Here is a 27028-nt window from a genome sequence, read left to right on the forward strand (position 1 = left end):
TGGAGTGGACAGGCGGCACTCCCTATTTATTCCCTTGACGTCATATAAAACACTTAATCTATGATAAAACTTGGGGAGGGGAGAGGTCGGGTCATAGTTGCGCTGTGCCTGCCGCCAGCTCCCGCTCGTACTCCGCCTCCACCACCCTGTACAGCTCCATCGTCGTCTTGGCATCTTCTACAGAGGAATGGCCGCTTTTTCCCACCTACAAGACAACAAAATACAGGGTGAATTATTTATTCTGAATACATGCAGCTCTTTTAAAAAAAAAAAAAAAAAAGTCTAAAAAAAATCCCCAACCCTGTGGGGGTCACTTACAGAGGTAACCTGCGTCTGCTAAGCATGCGGGAATAACATAATTGCCGAGTTAAATGGAGACCATTGCATTTTCACAAAACTGTAAAGGGCACTTTACACTCTGCGATATCGGTATCGATATCGCTAGCGAGCGTACCCGCCCCCGTCGTTTGTGCGTCACGGGCTACCTGTGGCGCACAACATTGCTTACACCCGTCACACATACTTACCTGCCTTGCGACGTCGCTCTGGCCGGCGATCCGCTTCCTATCTAAGGGGGTGGTTCGTGCGGCTTCACAGCGGCATCACATGGCAGCCGTCCAATAGAAGCGGAGGGGCGGAGATGAGCGGACAGAATATCCCGCCCACCTCCTTCCTTCCTCATTGTTGGTGGACGCAGGTAAGGAGATGTTCCTCGCTCCTGCGGTGTCACACATAACGATGTGTGCTGCCGCAAAAACGACAAACAACCAGCGGCATGCTCCACCAACGATATTATGAAAAGGAGCGACGTGTCAACAATCAACGATTGTTGATGTTTTTGCGATCATTGATCGTCGCTCCTTGGTGTCACACGCTGCGATGTCGCTAACGACGCCGGATGTGCGTCACAAACACCGTGACCCCGACGATATATCGTTAGCGATGTTGCCGCGTAAAGCACCCTATAGGCAAGTTCTGACATTTGGCTTCCCAGCAAAGTCTATGAGAAGTCAGATTTGCTGTGCGCGACTTGCAGTTTGTTTGTCAGTAGTTTTTTTTGACAAAATTTTGTGACAAAAAGAAGCAGCATGTTCATTCTATCATGTGTTTTATCAACTTTTGTCACCCATTGAAATCAATGAGGGGTTAATGAACGCATGACAAAACACATGGTTACTAATTGTTTGCGTTTTGCATTCGTTTTATCTGCGGTTTTGTCACCAAAAATGCAGCTCACCAACATAGATCCAGAAAGCGCTTCTTACTCACCGATCACCGGCGTGGCTGTCACACTGCTCCTGCAACCGCTCATTCTTTTTCCCTACCGCTCATTAGCCTCATTACATATTCAATGCACCCACTCATACATATTCACTCTCCCCCCCGTCTGTGATTGGTTGCAGTGAGACGCGCCTCCATGGTGAGTGACATCTGTCTGACTGCAACCAATCGTAGCCACCGGTGGGCGGGTCTATATCATACAGTACAATAAATAAACAATTATAAAAAAAAATGGTGTGCAGTCCCCCCCAGATTTGATACCTGGAGGGCTGGTATTCTCAGTCTAAGGAGACCAACGTCGTTAGGAGCCCCCAGCCTAAAAATATCAGCCAGCAGCTGCCCAGAACTGCCGCATCCATTAGATGCGACAGTCCCGGGACATTACCCGGCTCTTCCCAATTACCCTGGTGCAGTAGCAATTGGGGAGCCCATAGCTGCCACTAATTCCTAGATTAGTGATGGCAGGTGTCTATGAGATACCCCACCATTACTAACCTTTAAGTGAAAGTAAATAAACAAACACCCAAAAAATCCTTTATTTGACATAAAAGACAAAAAAGCCCCTTCTTTCACCACTTTATTAACCCCCCTAAACACCCCTCCAGGTTCGGCGTAATCCACAAGAGGTCCCACGATGCTTCCAGCACTGCTACATCTGAAGATCACAGCGAGCGCCATAGAACAAGACCGCCTGTTGCGAACTCCACGCAGCAACTGAAGTGAGTTGCGCAATCAGCAGTGACGTCACTCAGGTTACCCAGAGCCACAGCTGGAGTCCTTCACCTGTGACAGCAAATCACCCAAGTGACTAAAGTTAGCCATGCGATCAGCGGTGCTATCAATCAGGTGATTTCCGCAAATCAGGCCGCGACTAAAAAGTGAGCCGCAGGTGGACGACTCACCTGAGTGACATCACCACTAATTTCGTGGCTCACTTCAGTCATGGCCTCAACTTCACAGCGGTGAACCCATGACGTCACTGCCGCAACACACTCCATACTGCAGGGCCCGTAGCAGGATGTCAGTTCACCCGAGTTCATTCTGATAGCGCGGCTCTGTCTGCACTCACAGCTGGTAGTTATGTTCTATGACGCTCGCTGTAACAGGACAGGGATGTAGCAGAGCTGAATTGAAGTGGGACCTCCCATGGATTACGTTAGACCTGCAGGGGTGTTTGGGGGTTAATAAAGTGGTGAAAGAGGGGGCTTTTTGCATTTTATTTCAAATAAAGGATTTTTAGGGTGTCTGTGTTTATTTATTTTCACTTACAGATTAGTGATGGGACGACTGCCATCACTAATCTAGGACTTAATATCAGCCCATAGCTGTCACTAACTCTTTATTACCTCAATTGCCACCGCATCAGGGAAATAGCAATTACCTTCAGAAACCCCCTTATTGGAGAGCAGTAAATAGCAACGGGGGGCAAAAAGCCGGAGAGCAAAAAAAACTCCTAAAACATAGCTTCTATTAGATATTCATTAAAAAGTGGACTACCACTATAAAACAAATAAAAGATGTGCATTTGGGCCATAAAGAATACAGCCTCAAACCAAACACCAGGCACAAAATGCAGTACGTGTGAAAGCAAGTCACACAAAAAATCTGCATTCAACAAAACACAGCATGCACTATTGCTACCTCAGACTTGCTGAAACAGTGAATCAAAATAGGGAAACAGTCTTACCATGCTTCCAGAGGCATGTCAATAGAGAGACAAAAAAGAGCTCAATCATAGGTGACCCATCACAAGGCCTGCATAAATACCATTCGTTGGCTCAAACAAGAAAACCGCAGTGTATAACCTCCCAACGCGTTTCATACATTAATCTTCAGGGGAGTCTTCATAAGATGATCAATATCACATCAGTAATCACATCAGGACTGATAGTCAAAAAATGCCCCAAGGACGGACAAATTAATCCAGCATGGATGAACGCCAAGCTGTGTGTGCCGCATGCTGTGTTTTGTTGAATGCAGACTTTTTGTGTGACTTGCTTTCACACGTACTGCATTTTGTGCCTGGTGTTCGGTTTGAGGCTGTATTCTTTATGGCCCAAATGCACATCTTTTATTTGTTTTATAGTGGTAGTCCACTTTTTAATGAATATCTAATAAAAGCTATGTTTTAGGAGTTTTTCTCTCCGGCTTTTTGCCCCGGTTGCTATTTACTACCACCGCATCAGGGCAATCAGGAAAAGCTGAGTCGACCGCCAGAATTGGCTTATGGATGTGCCACTTCGAGGGCGGCTGTGGACTGCTATTGTTAGACCGGAAAGGGCCAAATAACGATGGGCCTTCCCACCCTATTAATATCACCCCCCAGTTGTCTGCTGTATCTTGGCTGGTTGTAGAAAAATGTGGGGACCCCATGTCATTTTTTTATTTTTAAAATAAATCAAATATTTAAAGAAAAGCGTTGTATCCCCTCGATTTTTCATAACCAGCTAAGGTACAGCAAATAGCTGAGGGTTGCAGCCTACAGCTGCTGCTGTTTCTGTGCTGGATATAAAAAATGGAGGGGTCCCACGTCAATTTTTTTTTACCATTAAAAAAAAAAATAAAAAACAGCTGTCCAAGCTTCCTATCCCTCTATTGAGCTATTATGTTAGAATAAATAGAAAGAAATAACTGTTCTTTCTATCCATCTATTTTAGCTATCAATTATCCTATCATGTTTCTCCTTTAAAAAAAACGCATAAAAAAACCCGCACCTACATTACAAGCGGTTTTTTTTACATTTCCAGGCTCTCTGGGACATGGTGCAGTATTGGTTGCAGTTTGTGTGCAGAAAAAACAGCAGCGTGTGCATATAGCCTAACATCTGGAAAAAAAAGAGACTCGGAGAGAGAGGTGTGTGTGTGTGTGTGTGTGTGTGTGTGTACCGTACCTGGATGTCTTTATGAAGAACCTGTTTGGCGAGACGCTTCAGGGACGCCGGTTCCTTTTCCGGGAAGCCAGCCTTACGGTTCAGCAGGGGGATCTTCGACGTGTCTCGCGTCATCTCCTTAGGGTGGAAGTAGCCCAGGGCCTTGTAGTCGTTTTGTATGGCGTGGCCAATGACGATTTTACCGTGGAGCAATTTCAGGACCTGTGGGGTTTAGAAAAAGGGGTTGTAAATAAGTAACATTGCCAATATATACTTTCATTATGGGGTTTAATAGGCCATATATAAATCCTTATGTGCTGAGCCCCATCTAGTGGTGGCTGCAAGTCACTACGTCTTCATATTGTTGGCTCCCTCTATTGGTGACTGAAGGTTACTACATTTGTATGTAAAGAGAGCCTGTCTCCAGGTTTTTCCCTTAGGGGTGCTTCACACATAGCGAGCTCACTGCCGAGATCGCTGCTGAGTCACGCTTTTTGTGACGCAGCAGTGACCTCATTAGCGATCTCGCTGTGTGTGACACTGAGCAGCGATCTGGCCCCTGCTGCGAGATCGCTGCTCGTTACACACAGCCCTGGTTCGTTTTCTTCAAAGCCGCTCTCCTGCTGTGACACACAGATCGCTGTGTGTGACAGCAAGAGAGCGACAAATGAAGCGAGCAGGGAGCAGGAGCCGGCGTCTGACAGCTGAGGTAAGCTGTATCCAAGATAAACATCGGGTAACCAAGGTGGTTACCCGATATTTACCTTAGTTACCAGCCTCTGCAGCTCTCACGCTGCCTGTGCTGCCGGCTCCGGCTCTCTGCACATGTAGCTGCTGTACACATCGGATTAATTAACCCGATGTGTACAGCAGCTAGGAGAGCAAGGAGCCAGCGCTAAGCAGTGTGCGCGGCTCCCTGCTCTCTGCACATGTAGCTGCATTACACATCGGGTTAATTAACCCGATGTGTACTGTAGCTAGGAGAGCAAGGAGCCAGCGCTCAGTGTGCGCGGCTCCCTGCTCCCTGCTCACACTGGTAACTAATGTAAACATCGGGTAACCATACCCGATGTTTACCTTAGTTACCAGTCTCCGCAGCTTCCAGACGGCGGCTCCGTGCAAGCGCAGCGTCGCTTGCACGTCGCTGCTGGCTGGGGGCTGTTCACTGGTCGCTGGTGAGATCTGCCTGTTTGACAGCTCACCAGCGACCATGCAGCGATGCAGCAGCGATCCTGACCAGGTCAGATCGCTGGTCGGATCGCTGCTGCATCGCTAAGTGTGAAGGTACCCTTAGGCTATGTGCGCACTTACCAAATTTTGCCGCGGATTTGCTGCATGTTTCGCTGCAGAAAATGTTCATAACATCTCTGCAGTGAATCACCAGCAAATCCTATGGAGAAAAAAAATCCTGTGCGCACTGGGCGGAATTTGACAGCTGCATGTTTTGCTGCGGGAATCCCACAGCAAAAACAAGTGCATGTCACTTCTTTTCCGCACATCGCTGCGGGATTTCACTCCATTGACTCCAATGTTAATCATGAAATCCCGCAGGGAATAACGCAGGCAGCAAATTCTGTGCAGTTCACTGCGTTTTCCTGCGTTATTCCCTGCGGTATTTCGCGGTTTACCTCCGGTAATGTGCATCGCTTGTCTGCGGTTTTGCAGGGAAGTGATGTCATTACATGAAGAGGAAGCCGTGCAGAGAGTAAACAAATACAGATCACAGACATACACATATCACAGACACAGAACACATAGACACAGACACATAGAACACACATAGAAAGAAAACAGAAATATAGAAAAAAAACACACGTGTGCTTCGCTGCATATTCACCGTCCAGCCGAGGTAAGCACACAGCGGCGGCCCGGTATTCTCAGGCTGGGGAGGGAGAGGGGAAGGGTTAATGTCCCCCGCCTCACTCCCCCTCCCGCAGCCGAGAATATCAGCCGCAGCTGCCCCGGCACTGTCACATTCATTATGCGGCAGCACCGGCGTGTCCTCGGCTCTTCTTGCCACCGTGTAGCAGTGGCAGCAAGGTAATACAAGGGGTTAATGGTGGTGGGGGACCACCGCCATTAACTCCAGGCTTGATCATGGCAGCGTCTATGAGCCTGCTGACATGATCAACCCGTAAGTAAAGTGAAAAAACACAGACACCGAAAAATCCTTTATTTTAAATAAAACCAACAAGCCTCGTTCACCCTTTTATTAACCCCTCCCGCACCAAAGCTCCGGCGTAATCCACCGCTCTGGCGTAATCCACAGGTCCTGCGCTGCTTACATCCAGCCGCGACTGACACAGACACAGCGCTGAATGAAAGCAGCAGACAGCAGAGGTAATTACCGGTCATTTCCCACGGCCGGTAATGTGAACTCACTGCCGACCGTGGGAAATGCAGCGATCTGTCCTCTATCTATCTATCCCTCTATCTATCTATCCCTCTATCTATTCTTCTGTCTATCTACTATCTCAGAATTAAATGACTTTTTTTTTTTTTTCAATGTGCTTTATTGCATTGAATGCAATAAAGAGAATTTTGTTTACTTACCGTAAATTCTTTTTCTTATAGTTCCGTCATGGGAGACCCAGACCATGGGTGTATAGCTACTGCCCCCGGAGGACACACAAAGTTACTACACTCAAAACGTGTAGCTCCTCCCTCCCAGTATATACACCCCCTGCTAGCCAGTCCTAGCCAGTTTAGTGCAAAAGCTGAAGGAGGACATCCACCCACAAGAAGAGACAGAGTAAAAACCGGAAGAACCGGAACCTCTGTCTACAACAATAACAGCCGGTGAAGACACCGGAACAAGAAACCTGCCAACAGGCAATAGGGAGGGTGCTGGGTCTCCCATGACGGAACTATAAGAAAAAGAATTTACGGTAAGTAAACAAAATTCTCTTTTTCTTTATCGTTCCTATGGGAGACCCAGACCATGGGACGTTCCAAAGCAGTCCATGGGTGGGAATAAACAGACAACTGAGAAGCAGGCAAAACCTAACTTCACAAATGGGCGACAGACGCCTGAAAGATGCGTCTGCCTAAGCCCGCGTCTGCCAAAGCATAAGCATGCCTTGGATAGAGCTTCGAAAAAAGTATGCAGACTAATTCGAGCTGCAGTCTGACAGACCTACTGAGCCGTAGCCTGGAGCCTGAAAGCCCAAAAGGCACCGACAGGTCTGATCAAATGTGCTCTGATCCCCGGCGGGGAAGGCACTTGAGTACACTTGTTGGGCCTCGGAAATGGCCGACCTAAGCCAACGACCCAGGGTCGGCTTAGATGCCGAGAGACCGCTACGCTGACTAGCGGTCAGCACCAGAGAGAGGTGCACTGCCTAATAACGGCGGTGCAAGACACATAGATCCGGAGCGCCCGCACCAGATCCAGGATATGCAACGCTTTCTCAAACGATGAACAGGAGCCGGACAAAAGGAAGGCAGGAAAATGCCCCGGATAAGGTGGAAGCAGTAACCACCTCAGGGAAAAAAGTCCGGAGTCGGACGGAGACCACCTTGTCTTGATCCAAAAGGCCAAGAAGGGGGTGACTCCGAGAGAGTACAGCCAGAACTCTCTGGCGGGAAATTATAGCCACTAGAAGACTACTTCCTGTGAAAGATGAAACAAAGAAACCTCCCTAAGAGGCGCAAAGGGGGGTTTCCGGGAGGACCGGATTAAGGTCCCAGGGCTCCATAGGCCGCAGGAAAGGCGGAATAATGTGAGATGCGCCCTGAAAGGAGCGCACCGGAGCTAGCCGGACGATACGCTGCTGGCACATACTGACAGAGCCGAGACCTGTCCCTTAATGAGGGATAGTCCTAGCTGTAAACCAGACTGTGAAAGAGAAAGGAGGGTCGGCAAGGCTAAAAAGGTCAAAGGACACTTTGAAGCTCGAGTCATAGCGGAGATGACTTCAGGAAGGATACCAGAAGTCGCCAAGATCCAGGACTCAAGATCTACGCCGTCAATTTGAGAATCCAGAATTCTGACGGAAAAAACGGACCCTTTTGAGAAAAGGTCTGAACGGTCCGGAAGATGCCATGGCAACCCAACGGACAGAAGGAACAGGTCAGGGTACCAAGCCTGCCTGGGTCAGTCTGGAGAATGAGAATGACCCGACGGCCCCCTTAACTGATCTTGCGCAGGACTCTGGGCAAGAGGTAGAGACGAAGCTGGGATCAAACATGAACCAGTGTGCCTACCGCAAAACCTGAGGATTGTGGACCACGGTTGGACAGCTGAAAAAGTCTGCCTCGCAGTTTTCACATCTAGGATGTGGGCTGCGGATATGGTGGACTAGGAGTCCCTTGTCCACTGAAGAATGATGAGCCGCCAAGATTGCCAGACGGCTGAATGTCCCGCCCTGGAAGTTGATGGAGGAAAACGCTGTCACGTTGTCCGACTGGACTCGAATGTGCCTAGCCGCCAACAGATGGTGAAGGCTTAGAGAGCTAGAAATACAGCTCTGATTTCCAGCACATTGAACCACAGGGCTGAATCGGACAGAGTCCAAGCGCCCTGCGCTCCACGGTGGAGATATACTCCCAAGGCGGAAAAACCAGCACCCTGGTGAGGATCACCCGGGACGGGGCTAGGAAGGAGCATCCCTGAGACAGAGTAGCCGAAACCACCACTGCAACGAGCCCCTGGTCAGTGGCGAAGCCACCACTCCGAGAAGGAGGGAGGTCGCGTGTACAGCGGAAACCCTCCAGTCTCAGAAGACGCAGGAGAAACTGGGCAAGGAATCGCTTCCATTGACGCCACCGTCTGACCAGCACCCTATTTGGTGTCTGATAGAACGACGTCGACCCGGAGGGACTACTGATCGACTAAGAGCAGCTTCACAAGTGCCGACAGAGTCTCGAATTGCGTCCCTGAAAACCTCTGGTGCGAAGTCAGAGTGGACCTGGACAGAATGACAAGCCACCCGAATAGATTAGAGTGGCGAGAGTAAGCGAAGTACTCTACCAGAGTCTGCGCTGGATGAAACCCCGAGAAGAAAACCGTCCAGGGCAACGATCACTGCCAATCCCTAGGGGTGCAGGACCCTAATCACAGCAGCCCCAAGGAGAATACTCGAGGGGCCGTGGCTAACCCCAAGGGAAGAGCCACGAATTGGACCACTCCGATGGCAAAACGTAGTCAACGCTGGTGTGAAACTGCGATTGATCCTTGCCGAAAGGCATCCCTGATGCCGATGGCTGCTAGGGAATCTCCTTGGGTTCTTGATTGGTCCGGTGAAAAACACACGGAACAAGACCGAGACTCCATGAAAACGCCACACCTGACCATGCTTGAAAAGCTAAAGATCCAGGTCGGAAGGCACCGCCCTCTTCGGGGACTAGAAATAGATTGAAGCAAAAATCTCAGAACCGTTCCCAGTCGGGAACCGGAACAATTACTCCGTTGGCCTGCAAGAAATGCCACGGCCTGTGAGAAGGCGGCGGCCTTGGAGCCGGGAGGAGTTGACAGAAAAAATCTGTTTGGCGGGTGGACAGAATTCCATCCTGTAGCCATGGGAGATATAATCCCGCCCCCACTGAACGGAGACGTGGTAGAACCATACGTCGCCAAGTGGAGAGAGCCTGCCACCGACCAGGGAGGTGGTTGGCGTGGCCAGATAGCTCGGAGGAAGCTGACTCCGAGGTAGCATCTCCTGCGGTCTTCTGAAGACGCAGTTTCAAGCCATTTGGTTCTATGAACTAAGGCCGAGCTAGAGGACGATCAGAAGGAGGAACGGAAACCACCGAAACCTCAACTGATTCCTGCCCTGGTTTAGGTTTGTGGCAAGGAAGAACTCTCGTCGCCGAGAGCTTCCTAAATTTCATCTAGTTGGTTCCGAAGAGACTGGTCCCACCAAAGGGGAGCCCAGCAAGGAACCTCTATAGAGGCATCTGCCTTCCATTGCCGAAGCCACACCTGCGGATAGCGAGGAAAGTAGCCAAAACCACCGCTGTGCGGTGTCCAGCATGGCAGACTTGGCAGAGGATGGAAAGACTGAAGTCTGGAAGCTCAGGCAACCGTCTTGGGCATAGAGTCCCTGAGAGGGAATGCATCTCCTCTGAGGAGCCATCAGCCACTGACATAACGGTCCGGGCTGAGCCACCTGAGGTGAATGAGCCCACCTCTTGACCATCATTGGTGGACGGGGGAAACCCAGTCCTCAGAATCACGCTTCATGGGAAGCGACTGTCAGAGCGGACCCTGGGCTGGTTACAGGGGCCTGAAAACTGGCGTGGTTAAGGAACACACGTTGTGTTCACCTAGATAAGGTAACTCCGGCAGATTGAGGTCCAGTACAAAGTTAATGTACCGTGGGATCCTTATAGAGGTGCCGTCAGCCACTGATACAACTATCCGGGCTGAAAGTCTGGACACCGGAGTGGCCACGCTTGGCGAATGAGTACACTCCTTGACCACCTCTGATGGGAGGGGGAGACAGGCAGCAGAACCCCGCTGTGGGATCTGCAGGACAGGCTGCGGGCTTGGACGCAGCGGGTTGAAAACTGGAGTGGTTAAGGAACACACTCCTCGTCTTGTTAAAGGTATACTGATGCCTTTTTGCCAGCGGGGAATACTCCCCTGATACAGGCGGATGGAGGTCCAATAAAATGGACGCAATCTAATCATTCGCATCCCCGTCATCTACGGACGGATCAAAGTATGATAGAGACATCCTCCTCGTCCAGTGAGTCAGCTCGTATCGGAGCTGCGGGACGGGGAGGACAGGGGACCCTGCGTCTCCCTGTCAGGAGGACGGGGTCTGTGAGCTTTGCTGAGCAAGCAGAAAACGCCCTGAGAAGGGGGTTGCATGCTCAGCGGATGCCGGGACAGCCGACCCCTGGAAAAAGAGATTCCCCCAGGGGTCAGCCACCGAACCCGGAGCAGCTGGAGGGACCTGCATGAGCCTCCAAGCTGAGGGGCCACAGCGGATATGAGCTCGGTCCAGCCGTACGAGAGTACCAGCAGTGGATAATAAAAAACAGCCTGCAGCCTCGCTCTGTGAGACCTGCTGCAGAGGTGGGGGGCTCTGTCTAGAATGTCTAGAAAACACAAGACAAGGGTTCAGCCTGGGGAGACTCCAGGCTGAGGCACCACCACCTAAGAACCATGACAGTATGGGAGCCTTGGAGCTTTGCTCCTAGTGAGACATGCTGCTGAGGAGGCGGTTCTATAATAAAGAATTAACTCCTTCACGATGCCCTGATAGTATATAAAAGTGCACAACCAGAGGCTGTGACTTGTCAGGCCGCTATTGTGAGTGCCCCCCCAGGTTCCAAGCCTGGACCCCCAGCCAGATATTCACTCCCTCCTGCAGAGCAGCCAGCGCCGATCAGCGTACTAAGAACGCTGAGAAAATGGCGCTAGAGTGAGGGGGGAGGGCGGGGGTTAACCCAGGAGCGGGAATCGGAGGGCTAAGAAATGTACAGGGGAGGGAATCATCTCCTCAACAAGGAGTGTCCTCCCCTGTGCAGAGCGGCCGGCGGGCTGCGCCGCAGCGTCCCCCTGCATGACTGACATGCAGGGGAACGAGACGAAACTAGGCCGCGGCTGAAGCCGGGGCCTAGAGTTAAACATGCGGCCGAAAATCAGGCATCATCGGCGCGGTACACAGAAAAAAACAGTGGAACCGGCCGGAAACACAGTACAAGCAGCATTATCAAAGTCAAACACTGTCCCCCTAATAAAGTGCCCCACATTGCAGAAGGACCCTCTGAATAACGTCTCTATACTTAGCTTTGAGACGCAGGGTCCAGTCCCTGGGTGGGGTGGGGGTCCAGTGCTCCGTCCAGCAGGGTCCTGTCAAAGGGCTGCGGATGGAGGCCGGTCTCCTGCAAAGCAGTGAGAACCGTGTTGGCTCCCACTTCAAGCCAGAGCCCCAGCATGGGATGGTGAAGGAGCGCGGCATGAAGGGCTCTTGCCCTGAATCAACCTTAACAGCACCGCCGCCAGGGGGGTGTGAAGGGACATGCCGGGGGTCCAGTGGACCCGCTTTTCTTCCAAATCTGTAGAAAAAATGAAAATCAAAAAAGGATGCATGTGTGTGTGTGATTCCTCCAGACACAAAGCATGAAACTGGCTAGGACTGGCTAGCAGTGGGTGTATATACTGGGAGGGAGGAGCTACACGTTTTGAGTGTAGTAACTTTGTGTGTCCTCCGGGGGCAGTAGCTATACACCCATAGTCTGGGTCTCCCATAGGAACGATAAAGAAAAAGCACATCCCAACCCGCACGCGGCAAAACCGCGGCAATACCGCGAATAATACCGCGGTAAAACCGCAGCAAACTGCATGCGGTTTTCGGGTGCGGTTTCCCGCGTTTTTTTACCGCGGGTGCGGTAATCTTTGAGAGCATGCAGAATTTTCTCAAGAAAATTCCATTTCCCAGTGCGCACAGAGCCTTAGGCTACTTTCACACATCCGGATTTTGCTCTGCGGCACAATACGGCGTTCTGCAGAAAAACCGCAACCGGCTTTTGTAACGCCGGTTGCGGGTTTTTTTGAATAGACTTACATTAGTGCCGTATTGTGCCGCAGGGGCTTGCGTTCGGTCCGGTTTTTGCCGCATGCGGCAGATTTAGCCGATGCAGCGGCCGGATAGAACGTTCCCTGCAACGTTTTTTGCTCCGGCAAAAAAAAACCGCATCCGGCCGCTGCGGCGCATTTTCAATGCATGTCTATGGATGCCGGATGCGGCGCGATGCGGAAAAAAACGCATCCGGCCGCCGCATGCGGTTTTTTCCACTGCGCATGCTCAGTAGCGTGCCGCAACCGGAAAAAAACGGACCGGCCGCATGTAAAAACTTATGCAAAGGATGCGGTGTTTTCGCCCCATCCGTTGCATAGGTTTCACAGCCGGATTGAGCCGCAGTGCTCAAACCGGATGTGTGAAAGTAGCCTTACAGGGTGCAGCCACCAGTAAGCCCTTATATACAGTATATAAGTGCAGACCTTTATTATACTTACCTAGGAAGGGGTCGGAGCCCATAGTCGTTGCTGCTCTTGAGGTCAGCGCCTTCTCAGCCTGCCCTCAGCAGGCAGACCAATGTGCGGGTGCGCAGGAGCGCCATTGAGGCCTCTGTGTGGATGACATAGGACACGTCTTCACACAAGGCTGGGAAGGAGGACGGCAATGGATGGAAGAAAGGAGACGCTGGACCCCAGAGCAGCAGCAACACACATCGGACCCGACTGCCTCTTGGGGAGTATAATAAAGGTGTTTTTTCTGAACAACAGACCAGCCTGGGATCTTATATACATGTCTGTATCACCTGTCAGCATTGAAAAATAAAATAGCCCCAGAATACCGGAGAGTGCTGCCCGTCTTCCTTTATTCTATGGATTTACTGGCTTTAGCTGGGCAATAGCACCTCGGTAGGTGACTCATTTATCCATCAGGATCAGAAAAAAGTCCCATGGTATACCCGGCAAGCCAAGAATATTATCAGGCAAGAGCCACACTGAATAGTGTTTGGAACGGGACTACTACACTACCTCCAATAGGTAAGCAGTGCGGTGCACATTCCTTCTTTTTCTATTTCAAGCTTATAGGGCAGGGGTGGGGAACCTTTTATCTGCTGGGGGCCATTTGGAAATTTCTACCAACCTTCGGGGGCCGCACAAAATTATCAACTTGAAAATTACCCTAATATATTTGGTCAAACAATTAACTCACTGTGGCAGGTGGAGCTTGTACTCTTTGGTGCAGCTGTAATATTAGGCGATGTTGATCTTTTTGCTTTTCACAACTGCTTTTCCAGGTTTGAGTTGGCTGGGACTGCTGTATATACATCACAGGGGAGGGTTGGGAGGAATATAGATCACTGGGGAGGCTGGGGGCATAGACATCACTGGGGGGTACATACATCATTTATGGGGAGCACAAACATAGCTGGGGGGGGCATAAACATTGCTGGGGAGGGTTGGGAGGAATATACATCACTAGGGAAGCAGCAGGGCATAGACGTCACTGGGGATACATACATCACTGGGCGGCACAGACTTCACTGGGGGTATATACACATCACTGGGTTACACAGACATAGCTGGGGGGCACAAACATTGCTGGGGTTATATAAATAGCCGGGGACAAACAGCCCTGGGGGATGCCGGAGGGACACAGACAGCCCTGGGGGCACAGAGAATGATGGGAGAGGCTGGAGGCACAGACAAATCAGGGGGACGCTGGGGGCACAGATGGCACAGAGAAGGATGGGAGAGGCTGAAGGCACAGACAGAACTGGGAGAGGCTCGGGGCACAGAGATCACTGGGGAGACTGGGGGGGCACAGATCACTGGGGAGACTGGGGGGGCACAGATCACTGGGGAGACTGGGGGGGGGGCACAGATCACTGGGGAGACTGGGGGGGGGCACAGATCACTGGGGAGACTGGGGGGGGGCACAGATCACTGGGGAGACTGGGGGGGGCACAGATCACTGGGGAGACTGGGGGGGGCACAGATCACTGGGGAGACTGGGGGGGGCACAGATCACTGGAGAGACTGGGGGGGCACAGATCACTGGAGAGACTGGGGGGGCACAGATCACTGGGGAGACTGGGGGGGGCACAGATCACTGGGGAGACTGGGGGGGGCACAGATCACTGGGGAGACTGGGGGGGGGCACAGATCACTGGGAAGACTGGGGGGGGGCACAGATCACTGGGAAGACTGGGGGGGGCACAGATCACTGGGAAGACGGGGGGGGGGCACAGATCACTGGGGAGACTGGGGGGGGGCACAGATCACTGGGGAGACTGGGGGGGGGCACAGATCACTGGGAAGACTAGGGGGGGGGCGCAAAGATCACTGGGGAGACTGGGGGGGCACAGATCACTGGGGAGACTAGGGGGGGGCACAGATCACTGGGGAGACTGGGGGGGCACAGATCACTGGGGAGACTGGGGGGGGGCACAGAACATTGGGGGGGCACAGAGCTTAAGTAGTCTTTAAGACTTGCTTAAATAGTCTTTTACTAGGCATTGCCCCCACTAGCCAGATTCCTACTCCACACTGATGAGGGGCAAATACCCCGAAACGGCTGTCTGTGGATGGATACCATGTTTGGTATAGGTGGTCTCCTTGACTGGAGACTGCCCTTCCCGTGGTTGTTCCTTCCCGGTGAAAGACCTGGCTAGTTTCCTGCCAGCGTTGAGAAGAAGGGAATTTTGTTACTTACCGTAAATTCCTTTTCTTCTAGCTCTTATTGGGAGACCCAGACGATTGGGGTATAGCTACTGCCCTCCGGAGGCCACACAAAGCACTACACCAAAAGTGCAAGGCCCCTCCCCCTCTGGCTATACCCCCCCGTGTATCACGGGTTCTCCAGTTTTAGTGCCAAAGCAAGAAGGAGGAAGCCAATAACTGGTTTAAACAAATTAACTCCGAATAACATCGGAGAACTGAAAAACCGTTTAACATGAACAACATGTGTACCCGCAAACAACAAAAAACATCCCGAAGGACAACAGGGCGGGTGCTGGGTCTCCCAATAAGAGCTAGAAGAAAAGGAATTTACGGTAAGTAACAAAATTCCCTTCTTCTTCAGCGCTCTATTGGGAGACCCAGACGATTGGGACGTCCAAAAGCTGTCCCTGGGTGGGTAAAGAAATACCTCATGTTAGAGCTGCAAAACAGCCCTCCCCTACGGGGATGTCACTGCCGCTTGCAGGACTCTTCTACCTAAGCTGGCATCCGCCGAAGCATAGGTATGCACCTGATAATGTTTGGTGAAAGTGTGCAGACTGGACCAGGTAGCTGCCTGGCACACCTGTTGAGCCGAAGCCTGGTGTCGTAATGCCCAGGACGCACCCACGGCTCTGGTTGAGTGGGCTTTTAGCCCTGGAGGAACCGGAAGCCCCGCAGAACGGTAGGCCTCTAGAATTGGTTCTTTGATCCATCGAGCCAGGGTGGCTTTAGAAGCCTGCAACCACTTGCGCGGACCAGCGACAAGGACAAAAAGTGCATCGGAACGGCGCATGGGCGCCGTGCGGGAAATGTAGATTCTGAGTGCTCTCACCAGATCTAGCAAACGTAAGTCCTTTTCATACCGGTGAACCGGATGAGGACAAAAAGAAGGCAAGGATATATCCTGATTAAGATGAAACGAGGATACGACCTTAGGGAGAAACTCCGGAATGGGGCGCAGCACTACCTTGTCCTGGTGGAACACCAGGAAGGGAGCCTTGGATGACAGAGCTGCCAGCTCAGACACTCGCCGAAGCGATGTGATCGCAACAAGAAACGCCACTTTCTGTGACAGCCGAGAAAAGGAAACTTCCTTCAGAGGCTTGAAAGGCGGCTTCTGGAGAGTAACTAGTACCCTGTTCAGATCCCATGGATCTAACGGCCGCTTGTACGGGGGCACAATATGACAGACCCCCTGCAGGAACGTGCGCACCTTAGAAAGACGTGCTAGACGCTTCTGAAAAAACACGGATAGTGCCGAAACTTGCCCTTTAAGAGAGCTGAGCGACAAGCCCTTTTCTAACCCCGATTGCAGGAAGGAAAGAAACGTGGGCAATGCAAATGGCCAGGGAGACACTCCCTGAGCAGAGCACCAGGATAAGAAAATCTTCCACGTTCTGTGGTAGATCTTAGCAGAAGTCGACTTTCTAGCTTGTCTCATTGTGGCTACGACTCTTTGAGATAATCCTGCGGATGCTAGGATCCAGGACTCAATGGCCACACAGTCAGGTTCAGGGCCGCAGAATTCTGATGGAAAAACGGCCCTTGGGACAGTAAGTCTGGTCGGTCTGGCAGTGACCACGGTCGGCCGACCGTGAGATGCCACAGATCCGGATACCACGACCTCCTCGGCCAGTCTGGGGCAACGAGTATGACGCGGCTGCACTCGGATCTGATCTTGCGAAGCACTCTGGGCAAGAGTGCCAGAGGTGGGAAGACGTATGGGAGCTGGAACTGCGACCAATCTTGAACCAAGGCGTCTGCCGCCAGAGCTCTTTGATCGCGCGACCTCGCCATGAATGCCGGGACCTTGTTGTTGTGCCGGGACGCCATGAGGTCGACGTCCGGCACTCCCCAGCGGCGACAGATTTCCTGAAACACGTCCGGGTGAAGGGACCATTCCCCTGCGTCCATGCCCTGGCGACTGAGGAAGTCTGCTTCCCAGTTTTCTACGCCTGGGATGTGAACCGCGGATATGGTGGATGCTGTGTCCTCCACCCACATTAGAATGCGCCGGACTTCTTGGAAGGCTTGCCGACTGCGCGTCCCTCCTTGGTGGTTGATGTATGCCACCGCTGTGGAGTTGTCCGATTGGATTCGGATCTGCTTTCCTTCCAGCCACTGTTGGAAGGCTAGTAGGGCAAGATACACTGCCCTGATTTCCAGAACATTGATCTGAAGGGTGGACTCCTGCGGAGTCCACTTCCCCTGAGCCCTGTGGTGGAGAAACACTGCTCCCCACCCTGACAGACTCGCATCTGTCGTGACTACTGCCCAGGATGGGGGCAGGAAGGATCTTCCCTGAGACAATGAGTTGGGAAGGAGCCACCATTGTAGAGAGTCCTTGGCCGTCTGAGAAAGAGAGACTTTCCTGTCCAGGGACGTTGACTTCCCGTCCCATTGGCGGAGAATGTCCCATTGAAGTGGGCGCAGATGAAACTGCGCAAAGGGAACTGCTTCCATGGCTGCCACCATCTTCCCTAGGAAATGCATGAGGCGCCGCAAGGGATGCAACTGTCCCTGAAGGAGAGATTGCACCCCTGTCTGTAGTGACCGCTGCTTGTTCAGCGGAAGCTTCACTATCGCTGCTAGAGTATGAAACTCCATGCCAAGATACGTTAGTGATTGAGTCGGTGATAGGATCGACTTTGGAAAGTTGATGATCCATCCGAAAGACTGTAGCGTCTCCAGCGTAGCATTCAGGCTGCGCTGACATGCCTCTTGAGAGGGAGCCTTGACCAGTAAATCGTCTAGGTAAGGGATCACCGAGTGTCCCTGAGAGTGCAAAACTGCTACCACCGCCGCCATGACCTTGGTGAAGACCCGTGGGGCTGTCGCCAGACCAAATGGCAGAGCTACGAACTGAAAATGGTCGTCTCCTATCACAAAACGTAGAAAACGTTGATGTTCTGTAGCAATTGGCACGTGGAGATAAGCATCTTTGATGTCTATTGAGGCAAGGAAGTCTCCTCTGGACATTGAGGCAATGACAGAACGCAGGGTTTCCATCCGGAACCTCCTGGCGTGCACATGTTTGTTGAGCCGTTTTAGGTCCAGAACAGGACGGAACGAGCCGTCCTTTTTTGGAACCACAAAGAGATTGGAGTAAAACCCTTGCCCTTGTTCCTGAGGAGGGACTGGGATCACCACTCCTTCCGCTCTTAGGGATTCTACCGCCTGCAGCAGAGCATCTGCTCGGTCTGGATGTGGGAAGGTTCTGAAGAACCGAGCTGGAGGACGAGAATTGAACTCGATTCTGTACCCGCGAGACAAAATGTCTGTCACCCACCGGTCCTTGACCTGTGACATCCAAATGTCGTAAAAGCGGGAGAGCCTGCCCCCGACCGGAGATGCGGAGGGAGGGGGCTGGAAGTCATGAGGAAGCCGCTTTGGAAGCGGTACCTCCATTTGCTTTCTTGGGGCGTGTGTGAGCCCGCCACGAATCTGAGTTTCTTTGCGTCCTCTGAGTCCCTTTGGACGAGGTAAATGGTGTCTTGCCCGAACCTCGAAAGGACGGAAACCTCTGCTGCCACTTTTTCTGCTGAGGTTTGCTTGTTCTGGGCTGTGGTAAAGAGGAGTCTTTACCCTTGGACTGCTTAATGATGTCAGCCAATGGCTCGCCAAACAGTCTATCTCTAGATAAAGGCAAACTGGTTAAACATTTTTTGGAACCAGCATCTGCTTTCCAGTCCTTTAACCACAAGGCTCTGCGCAAAACTACCGAATTGGCGGACGCCATTGAGGTGCGACTGGTAGATTCTAGGACCGCATTGATAGCGTAAGACGCAAACGCCGACATCTGCGTGGTAAGGGACGCCACTTGCGGCACTGCTGGATGTATGATAGCATCCACTTTTGCTAAGCCAGCTGAAATAGCCTGGAGTGCCCATACGGCTGCGAATGCCGGAGCAAACGACGCGCCGATAGCTTCATAGACAGATTTTAACCAAAGGTCCATCTGTCTGTCATTGGCATCTTTAAGTGAAGCGCCATCCTCCACTGCAACTATGGACCTAGCTGCAAGTTTTGAAATCGGGGGGTCGACCTTTGGACACTGTGTCCAGCGCTTGACCACCTCCGGGGGGAAAGGGAAACGTGTATCTTTAGATCGTTTAGAGAAACGCCTTTCTGGGTGAGCGTCGTGCTTCTGGATTGATTCTCTGAAGTCAGAGTGATCCAACAAAGCACTCAATTTACGCTTGGGATAGAGGAAACGAAACTTTTCCTGCTCCGCAGCCGCCTCTTCTGCTGAAGGGGCTGGGGGAGAAATATCCAACAGCCTATTGATGGCTGAGATAAGGCCGTTTACCATGGCGTCCCCATCAGGGGTATCCAGGTTGAGAGGGGTTCCAGGAGTGGATTCCTGATCACTCTCCTCAGACACATCACAGGGAGACTGATTGCGCTGAGACCCTGAGCAGTGTGATGACGTTGAGGGTCTTTCCCAGCGAGCCCGCTTAGGGTGGCTGGGGCTATCATCTGAGTCATAATCCTCAGCTTGTGAAGCCGGGGACCCCCCTGTAGGCTGGATTAATTCCAAGTGAGGGGGACCTGAGGACAGAGGCCTCGCCGTGCCCAAAGACTGAGTCCCATGCATAGATTGCAAGGTGTCAAGGATTTTTGTCATTTTATCCGCAAAAACTGCAAAGTCTGTCCCTGTCACCGGGGCAGAACTTACAAGCGTCTCAGCCTGGGACACTACCTCTCCTGACTCCGGCTGGCGAAGCAGCACCGGATCTGAGCATTGCACACAATGGGGGTCTTTGGAACCTGCTGGTAGAGCAGCCCCACATGCAGCACACGCAGTGTACACAGCCCTAGCCTTGGCAGCCTTGCGTTTTGAGGATGACATGTTGCTGCTTCCTCAGAGCGATCTGGGATATGCAGCCAGAAGCGACCTCACAGTGCAAGAAATACAATATCTATATATCTGTACACAGTACACCGATACACAGTGAGGCACTAGAGGGACCAGCACAGAAAAACCGCTTACCGCCCGCTTAAAAAGCGGGTGTGAGGTCGCAAGATAGCCCCCCAGTCCAGGTCTCCCAGAGCCTTGCGTCCTTCCTCCAGCCAGGCTGCATGTAATGGCTGCCGGCGTCCCGAGAGAGGAAGGGGGGCGGGCCCTGGGCGTTCCTGGCCAAGAGCGGGAAGCCTGCTTCCCTCTGTGCCAAGTGAGAGGGCTGGAGCATGTAAATCAGGCTCCAGCCCTCGTCGCTGCTAGCGAACAGCGTCTCTCCCCTACCCTGATTGACAGGGTGGGGGCGGGAACGAATCGGAGCTGCCGGCGTCCTAGGCCCAAAAAGCCGGGGACTAAATTTATAAACGCCACCGCCGTAAAAGCGCGGTCGGCGTGTCCCCGGCGCACCACAAGTCACAGCAGCGCCGCCCGGTCCAGAGGGGGTCGGCGCTGCGTTCCCACAACACAAAGTCCCCCAGTAAACTGTAGGGACACTAACTCCAAACGTTACGGTCCCCGGCGCACTACAACACCCAGCCAGCCCGGAGTGTGTCTGTGCCTGCCGGGGACACAGAGTACCTGTATGATGCAGGGCCCTGTCCCTGATCGTACCCCTGCTCCGTCTCCATCAGGTTCTAATGGGTCTGTGGATGGAGCCCGGCGTCAGAGCTGAGAGGCCGGCAGGATCCCACTTCCACAGAGCCCTACAAGGGGATGTGGAAGGAAAACAGCATGTGAGGCTCCAGCCCTGTACCAGCAATAGGTACCTCAACCTTACAACACCATCCAGGGGTGAGAAGGGAGCATGCTGGGGGCACTATATGTGCCCTCTTTTCTTCCATCCGAAATAGTCAGCAGCTACTGCTGACTAAAATCTGTGGAGCTATGCATGGAATGTCTGACCTCCTTCGCACACAAAGCTAAAACTGGAGAACCCGTGATACACGGGGGGGTATAGCCAGAGGGGGAGGGGCCTTGCACTTTTGGTGTAGTGCTTTGTGTGGCCTCCGGAGGGCAGTAGCTATACCCCAATCGTCTGGGTCTCCCAATAGAGCGCTGAAGAAACATGTGATGGTGTCTCCGCGGCTTTCTCATTTGCATACTTCCCAGGGGGCTTTGCTCTAGAATCACTGCGTTGAGAAACACGTGATGGTGTCTCCGCAGTGGATATGTTGATCTCCCTAAGGTCAACAATTCTTGCTTAAGCAGATCACTGGGGAGACTGGGGGGGGGGGCACAGATCACTGGGGAGACTGGGGGGGGCACAGATCACTGGGGAGACTAGGGGTGCACAGATCACTGGGGAGACAGGGGGGCACAGATCACTAGGGGGCATAGATCACTGGGGAGACTGGGGGGGCACAGAACACTGGGGGGGACCAGATCACTGGGGAGACTGGGGGGGCACAGATCACTGGGGAGACTGGGGGGGCACAGATCACTGGGGAGACTGGGGGGGAGGCACAGAACATTGGGGGGGCACAGATCACTGGGGAGAAAGAGGGGCACAGAGCACTGGAGGTACAGAGCGCTGGGGAGACTGGAGGGAGGCACAGAACAGTGGGGGGGGGGGGGGACAGATCACTGGGGAGAAAGAGGGGCACAGAACACTGGAGGTACAGAGCGCTGGGGGCACAGGCAGACCCGGATGAGCTTGGATGTAGTTAGAGAACTGGGGGAGGCTGGGATCATTGAGCGCTGGAGGTGGCTGCGGGCACGGAGGGCTCTGCCGCCGGGCACAGAGAGCAGCAGCCGCCGCCGGGTACAGAGAGGAGCAGCCGCCTTCGCCGCTGGGCACAGGGAGCCGCCGGGCACAGAGAGGAGCAGCCACCGCCGGGCACAGGTAGCCGCCGGGCACAGGTAGCCGCCACCGGGCACAGGTAGCCGCCGGGCACAGGGAGCCGCCGCCGCAAACCGCCGGGCACAGGGAGCCGCCGCCGCAAACCGCCGGGCACAGGGAGCCGCCGCCGCAAACCGCCGGGCACAGGGAGCCGCCGCCAATACCGCCGGGCACAGGGAGCCGCCGCCAATACCGCAGGGCACGGGGATCCGCCGCCGGGCAGGGAGCCACCACCGCTGGGCACAGAGCGCTGCTCGGCACAGTAAGACCTGTGGGATGATTGGCAGTCAATCCTCTCCTTTTGATTTTAGCGCCCCTCACGCCGACCCCACCTACAAAGTACGTCCTCACGTAGGCAGTGCCAGCGTGGGGACGTAGTCTTTCAGGTAAAGGAAATGCAGTGTTCAGCATTGAACGCGCTGTGTGGGGTTTTAAAGGGCCAGCAGCCACCAGGATGCGGCTGCCGCCCCAGCACTGCAGTCCCCGGGAATCAGCCCGGGGGACGTAGAAAAAGTCGTCGCGGGCCGCATACGGCCCGCGGGCCGGAGGTTCCCCACCCCTGTTATAGGGGAAAACCTGGTGACAGGTTCCCTTTAAATTGTGGGCTCCCTCTAGTGGTGAGGATGCAACAGGTCTATGTTGTGGGCTCCCTCTAGTGGGGAGGATGCAACAGGTCTATGCCGTGGGCTCCCTCTAGTGGGGAGGATGCAACAGGTCTATGTTGTGGGCTCCCTCTAGTGGGGAGGATGCAACAGGTCTATGCTGTGGGCTCCCTCTAGTGGTGAGGATGCAACAGGTCTATGTTGTGGGCTCCCTCTAGTGGTGAGGATGCAATAGGTCTATGTTGTGGGCTCCCTCTAATGGTGAGGATGCAACAGGTCTATGTTGTGGGCTCCCTCTAGTGGTGAGGATGCAACAGGTCTATGTTGTGGGCTCCCTCTAGTGGGGAGGATGCAACAGGTCTATGCCGTGGGCTCCCTCTAGTGGTGAGGATGCAACAGGTCTATGTTGTGGGCTCCCTCTAGTGGTGAGGATGCAACAGGTCTATGTTGTGGGCTCCCTCTAGTGGTGAGGATGCAACAGGTCTATGTTGTGGGCTCCCTCTAGTGGTGAGGATGCAATAGGTCTATGTTGTGGGCTCCCTCTAATGGTGAGGATGCAACAGGTCTATGTTGTGGGCTCCCTCTAGTGGTGAGGATGCAACAGGTCTATGTTGTGGGCTCCCTCTAGTGGTGAGGATGCAAAGGTCTATCTTATGGGCTCCCTCTAGTGGTGAGGATGCAACAGGTCTATGTTGTGGGCTCCCTCTAGTGGGGAGGATGCAACAGGTCTATGCTGTGGGCTCCCTCTAGTGGTGAGGATGCAACAGGTCTATGTTGTGGGCTCCCTCTAGTGGTGAGGATGCAATAGGTCTATGTTGTGGGCTCCCTCTAATGGTGAGGATGCAACAGGTCTATGTTGTGGGCTCCCTCTAGTGGTGAGGATGCAACAGGTCTATGTTGTGGGCTCCCTCTAGTGGTGAGGATGCAAAGGTCTATCTTGTGGGCTCCCTCTAGTGGTGAGGATGCAACAGGTCTATGTTGTGGGCTCCCTCTAGTGGGGAGGATGCAACAGGTCTATGCTGTGGGCTCCCTCTAGTGGTGAGGATGCAATAGGTCTATGTTGTGGGCTCCCTCTAATGGTGAGGATGCAACAGGTCTATGTTGTGGGCTCCCTCTAGTGGTGAGGATGCAACAGGTCTATGTTGTGGGCTCCCTCTAGTGGTGAGGATGCAACAGGTCTATGTTGTGGGCTCCCTCTAGTGGTGAGGATGCAACAGGTCTATCTTGTGGGTGCCCTCTAGTGGTGAGGATGCAACAGGTCTATGTTGTGGGCTCCCTCTAGTGGGGAGGATGCAACAGGTGTATGCTGTGGGCTCCCTCTAGTGGGGAGGATGCAACAGGTCTATGCTGTGGGCTCCCTCTAGTGGTGAGGATGCAACAGGTCTATGTTGTGGGCTCCCTCTAGTGGTGAGGATGCAACAAGTCTATGTTGTGGGCTCCCTCTAACGATGAGCATGCAACAGGTCTATGTTGTGGGCGCCATCTAACGGCGAGGATGCAACAAGTCTATGTTGTGGGCGCCATCTAGTGGTGAGGATGCAACAGGTCTATGTTGTGGGCGCCATCTAGTGGTGAGGAAGCAACAAGGCTATGTTGTGGGCTCCCTCTAGTGTCGAAGACAAAAAGATTGGTCATGTTGAATTCCAACATGCCCGATCCTTCCTTCCCATGAAGCCTATCTTACCTCTTTTTGTGCCACGTTGAAGGGGATGGCGTTGGATAAATGTTCCCTTCGGATGCCGCTCCACCTGGTCCTGAAATCGGTGACGGGACAGGCGGGCCGTACGTACTTGTCGTACACCACGTCCCCCTGGTAATTCACGATGCTGCACCGCGCTAGGGCGCTGTTGCGACCCTTAAACCCGGTGCCCACCATTTCACAGTCAATAGCAAGCACCTTGTGGCTGGGTGGCACCGCCGCGGCGGAGGGGAGGCCGCTTTCATACTCGCTGAGCAACAGGTTGCGGTGCGGTACGAGGGGCTTGGCAGGTTCCTTGGCGCCGCCCATAGCAGGGGAAGGGCGGTCTTTGGAGGGGGTGGGAGGACAGGGGCGGTTAGCGGCGCAGTTTATACCGATGCTTAATGTGCCCGGTTGGCACGGGGCGCCCACTGTTACGGTCCGGGATGATCCGTCCTGCTGCCTCCCCGGCCCATGACCCTCCGCCTGTCCATTCGGCCGACTCCGGCCCCACGCGTTTCGCGTCTCTCCAGCTTTCTTATTGGGCAGCTGTTTTTGTTTGAGGAATCCGCGTTTCTCCAGATATTTCCGCCTTCTCAAGAACTGCTTGTGCTTTCGATTTATTGATCCGCTAAGCGCCCTCGACAACCCGGAGGACACATCTATGTTGATAAACGTGTCAGCCATGATGGCTTCCCTCACCGACAATGTTACGTGTTTTTTCCCTGCTTCATCCGACGGCGAGAAAGCGACATCACCTACAACACACAAGATACATGGTTACACATTAATGCTCGTACTGTAAAGAATCCTTTGTTGTTCTATACGTTGACCTGAGGACAGACTCTTAATATATGTATAATTCACAGATTTTCTCCTCGTAAACGAGCGCCGATCCCAAATATATTCATTTTTTATACATTTAATGCGGTTCAAGAAGATTTTTTTTAATTAACCCTACGCACATCTCATCAGTACATACACTGAGGGCCAATTGATTGCTATGGCAACAAAAGCGAGCACTTTCGTGCATCCATCCTATTTAACGCATTTCACCATCAATCAGTACGGTGCTATTGTTCTATTACCACACAGCATAATACAAGGTCCTGTAAAAAAAATCACTTTAAATCTTGGTTATTTGGGCCTAAAACCTGACAAAAGGATCAATAATAACAAGAATGACACAAATATATACAAAAAAGGTGGAAACTCGGCACACAACAGTCACTTCCGGCTCGACACCAGCGAGGAGGCCGCACGTGAGACCGCGAACTCTCCCGCACAGGAATCCGAATCTTTACCTCAGAGGTTCGGCCGCGCTGAGGGAAGAGGCCGAGGATGCGCAGGCCGTTACCGGGAGCGGAGCGCAGACGGGTAATGGATAGACAATGTACGGGAGGGGAGGACCGGACTTACCAGGCACACGAGACGTGGAGGCCTTCCGGGTGTAAACGTCACGTCCCACTAACCCACGGAGAGCCGGCCTCACATGGAGGAGTGTAAGTGCGGGGAGGGAGAGGCGCCATCTGCATAGTGACGAGCAGGGAGGGGCCCTGTTGCCCGATATTAGCCGATATGGCCCCCCACCAAAGTGTATTATTTGGCTTAGATAGTGTGAGGTGGTATCACACATATGCCCCCTCCATATTATAATCATTGTTATCAAATTCCTCCATCTTGGGGGTCAGTAATTACTATCAAAGCAACATGGTGTCTTGTTTATAAGCGCCATTACCACGCAATATCATGGGGTTTGTTTTAATTCTATAGAATCTTTTGCGTGACTGAAATTATCACTCTTCCGTTTTTTCCTTACAAAAACCGCAGCTTTGTCTTTATTTTTTTACTACCTCATTTTGTTTACCACAGTATGTAGTGAAAATGGCTGCTCAGTCTATCGCAGGTGTACCAAAATGGCTGCTCAGTCTATCGCAGGTGTACCAAAATGGCTGCTCAGTCTATCGCAGGTGTACCAAAATGGCTGCTCAGTCTATCGCAGGTGTACCAAGATGGCGTCTCAGCCTACCTCAAGTGAACCATGGTGGTGGCTCAGCCAACTGCAGTGTACCAATATGGCTGCTCAGCAGGTGTACCAAGATGGCGGCTCAGCCTATGGCAGGTGTACCAAGATGGCGGCTCAGCCTATGGCAGGTGTACCAAGATGGCGGCTGAGCCTATCGCAGGTGCACCGAGGTGGCGGCTGAGCCTATCGCAGGTGCACCGAGGTGGCGGCTGAGCCTATCGCAGGTGCACCGAGGTGGCGGCTGAGAGCCTATCGCAGGTGCACCGAGGTGGCGGCTGAGCCTATCGCAGGTGCACCGAGGTGGCGGCTGAGCCTATCGCAGGTGCACCGAGGTGGCGGCTGAGCCTATCGCAGGTGCACCGAGGTGGCGGCTGAGCCTATCGCAGGTGCACCGAGGTGGCGGCTGAGCCTATCGCAGGTGCACCGAGGTGGCGGCTGAGCCTATCGCAGGTGCACCGAGATGGCGGCTGAGCCTATCGCAGGTGCACCGAGGTGGCGGCTGAGCCTATCGCAGGTGCACCGAGGTGGCGGCTGAGCCTATCGCAGGTGCACCGAGGTGGCGGCTGAGCCTATCGCAGGTG

At 53.0% G+C, this 27028-nt stretch overlaps 2 protein-coding genes across 8 annotated transcripts in view; one reads left to right on the forward strand and one right to left on the reverse strand.

The window, feature by feature from the left end:
• ISG20L2 (interferon stimulated exonuclease gene 20 like 2) lies at window positions 1-25937 on the reverse strand. Of its 2 annotated transcripts, none has more exons than XM_075330688.1 (4): window positions 25841-25937; window positions 24428-25179; window positions 4172-4372; window positions 1-205 (listed from the first exon to the last, which is right to left on the reverse strand). In XM_075330688.1, the coding sequence occupies exons 2-4, from the start codon at window positions 25106-25108 to the stop codon at window positions 92-94; spliced, it is 996 nt and encodes a 331-aa protein (XP_075186803.1). In that variant the 5' UTR covers window positions 25109-25179; window positions 25841-25937; the 3' UTR covers window positions 1-91. The 2 variants fall into 2 exon arrangements, with proteins under 2 accessions (XP_075186803.1, XP_075186804.1); XM_075330689.1 differs by lacking the exon at window positions 25841-25937 and adding an exon at window positions 25726-25822.
• The window catches only part of LOC142258168 (methyltransferase-like protein 25B), a 119951-nt gene continuing 118549 nt past the window's right edge, over window positions 25627-27028 (forward strand). For 4 of the 6 annotated variants that reach the window (XR_012727715.1, XR_012727716.1, XR_012727717.1 and 1 more), the window contains exon 1: window positions 25628-25923. Coding sequence is in view for 2 of the 6 variants with exons in the window: in XM_075330661.1 (XP_075186776.1) it covers window positions 25763-25923 (161 nt within the window). In the remaining 4 variants the exon portion in view is untranslated. Of the gene's footprint in view, window positions 25924-27028 lie in introns of all 6 variants that reach the window. The other 2 variants (XR_012727718.1, XM_075330662.1) reach the window with 1 other exon arrangement.

Source organism: Anomaloglossus baeobatrachus, chromosome 12 (assembly GCF_048569485.1).
Source record: "Anomaloglossus baeobatrachus isolate aAnoBae1 chromosome 12, aAnoBae1.hap1, whole genome shotgun sequence".
NCBI classification, from domain to species: Eukaryota; Metazoa; Chordata; class Amphibia; order Anura; family Aromobatidae; genus Anomaloglossus; species Anomaloglossus baeobatrachus.

What these genes read in the sequence shown, in the direction of transcription:
- ISG20L2 (XM_075330688.1), bottom strand. Translation starts at nt 25,108, where the DNA reads ATGGCTGACACGTTTATCAACATAGATGTGTCCTCCGGGTTGTCGAGG. An exon ending in TCAACGTGGCACAAAAAGAG is followed by an intron (nt 4,373 to 24,427) that starts GTAAGATAGGCT and finishes TAAACCCCACAG; the next exon opens with GTCCTGAAATTGCTCCACGG. An exon ending in TTCTTCATAAAGACATCCAG is followed by an intron (nt 206 to 4,171) that starts GTACGGTACACA and finishes GTTGTCTTGTAG; the next exon opens with GTGGGAAAAAGCGGCCATTC.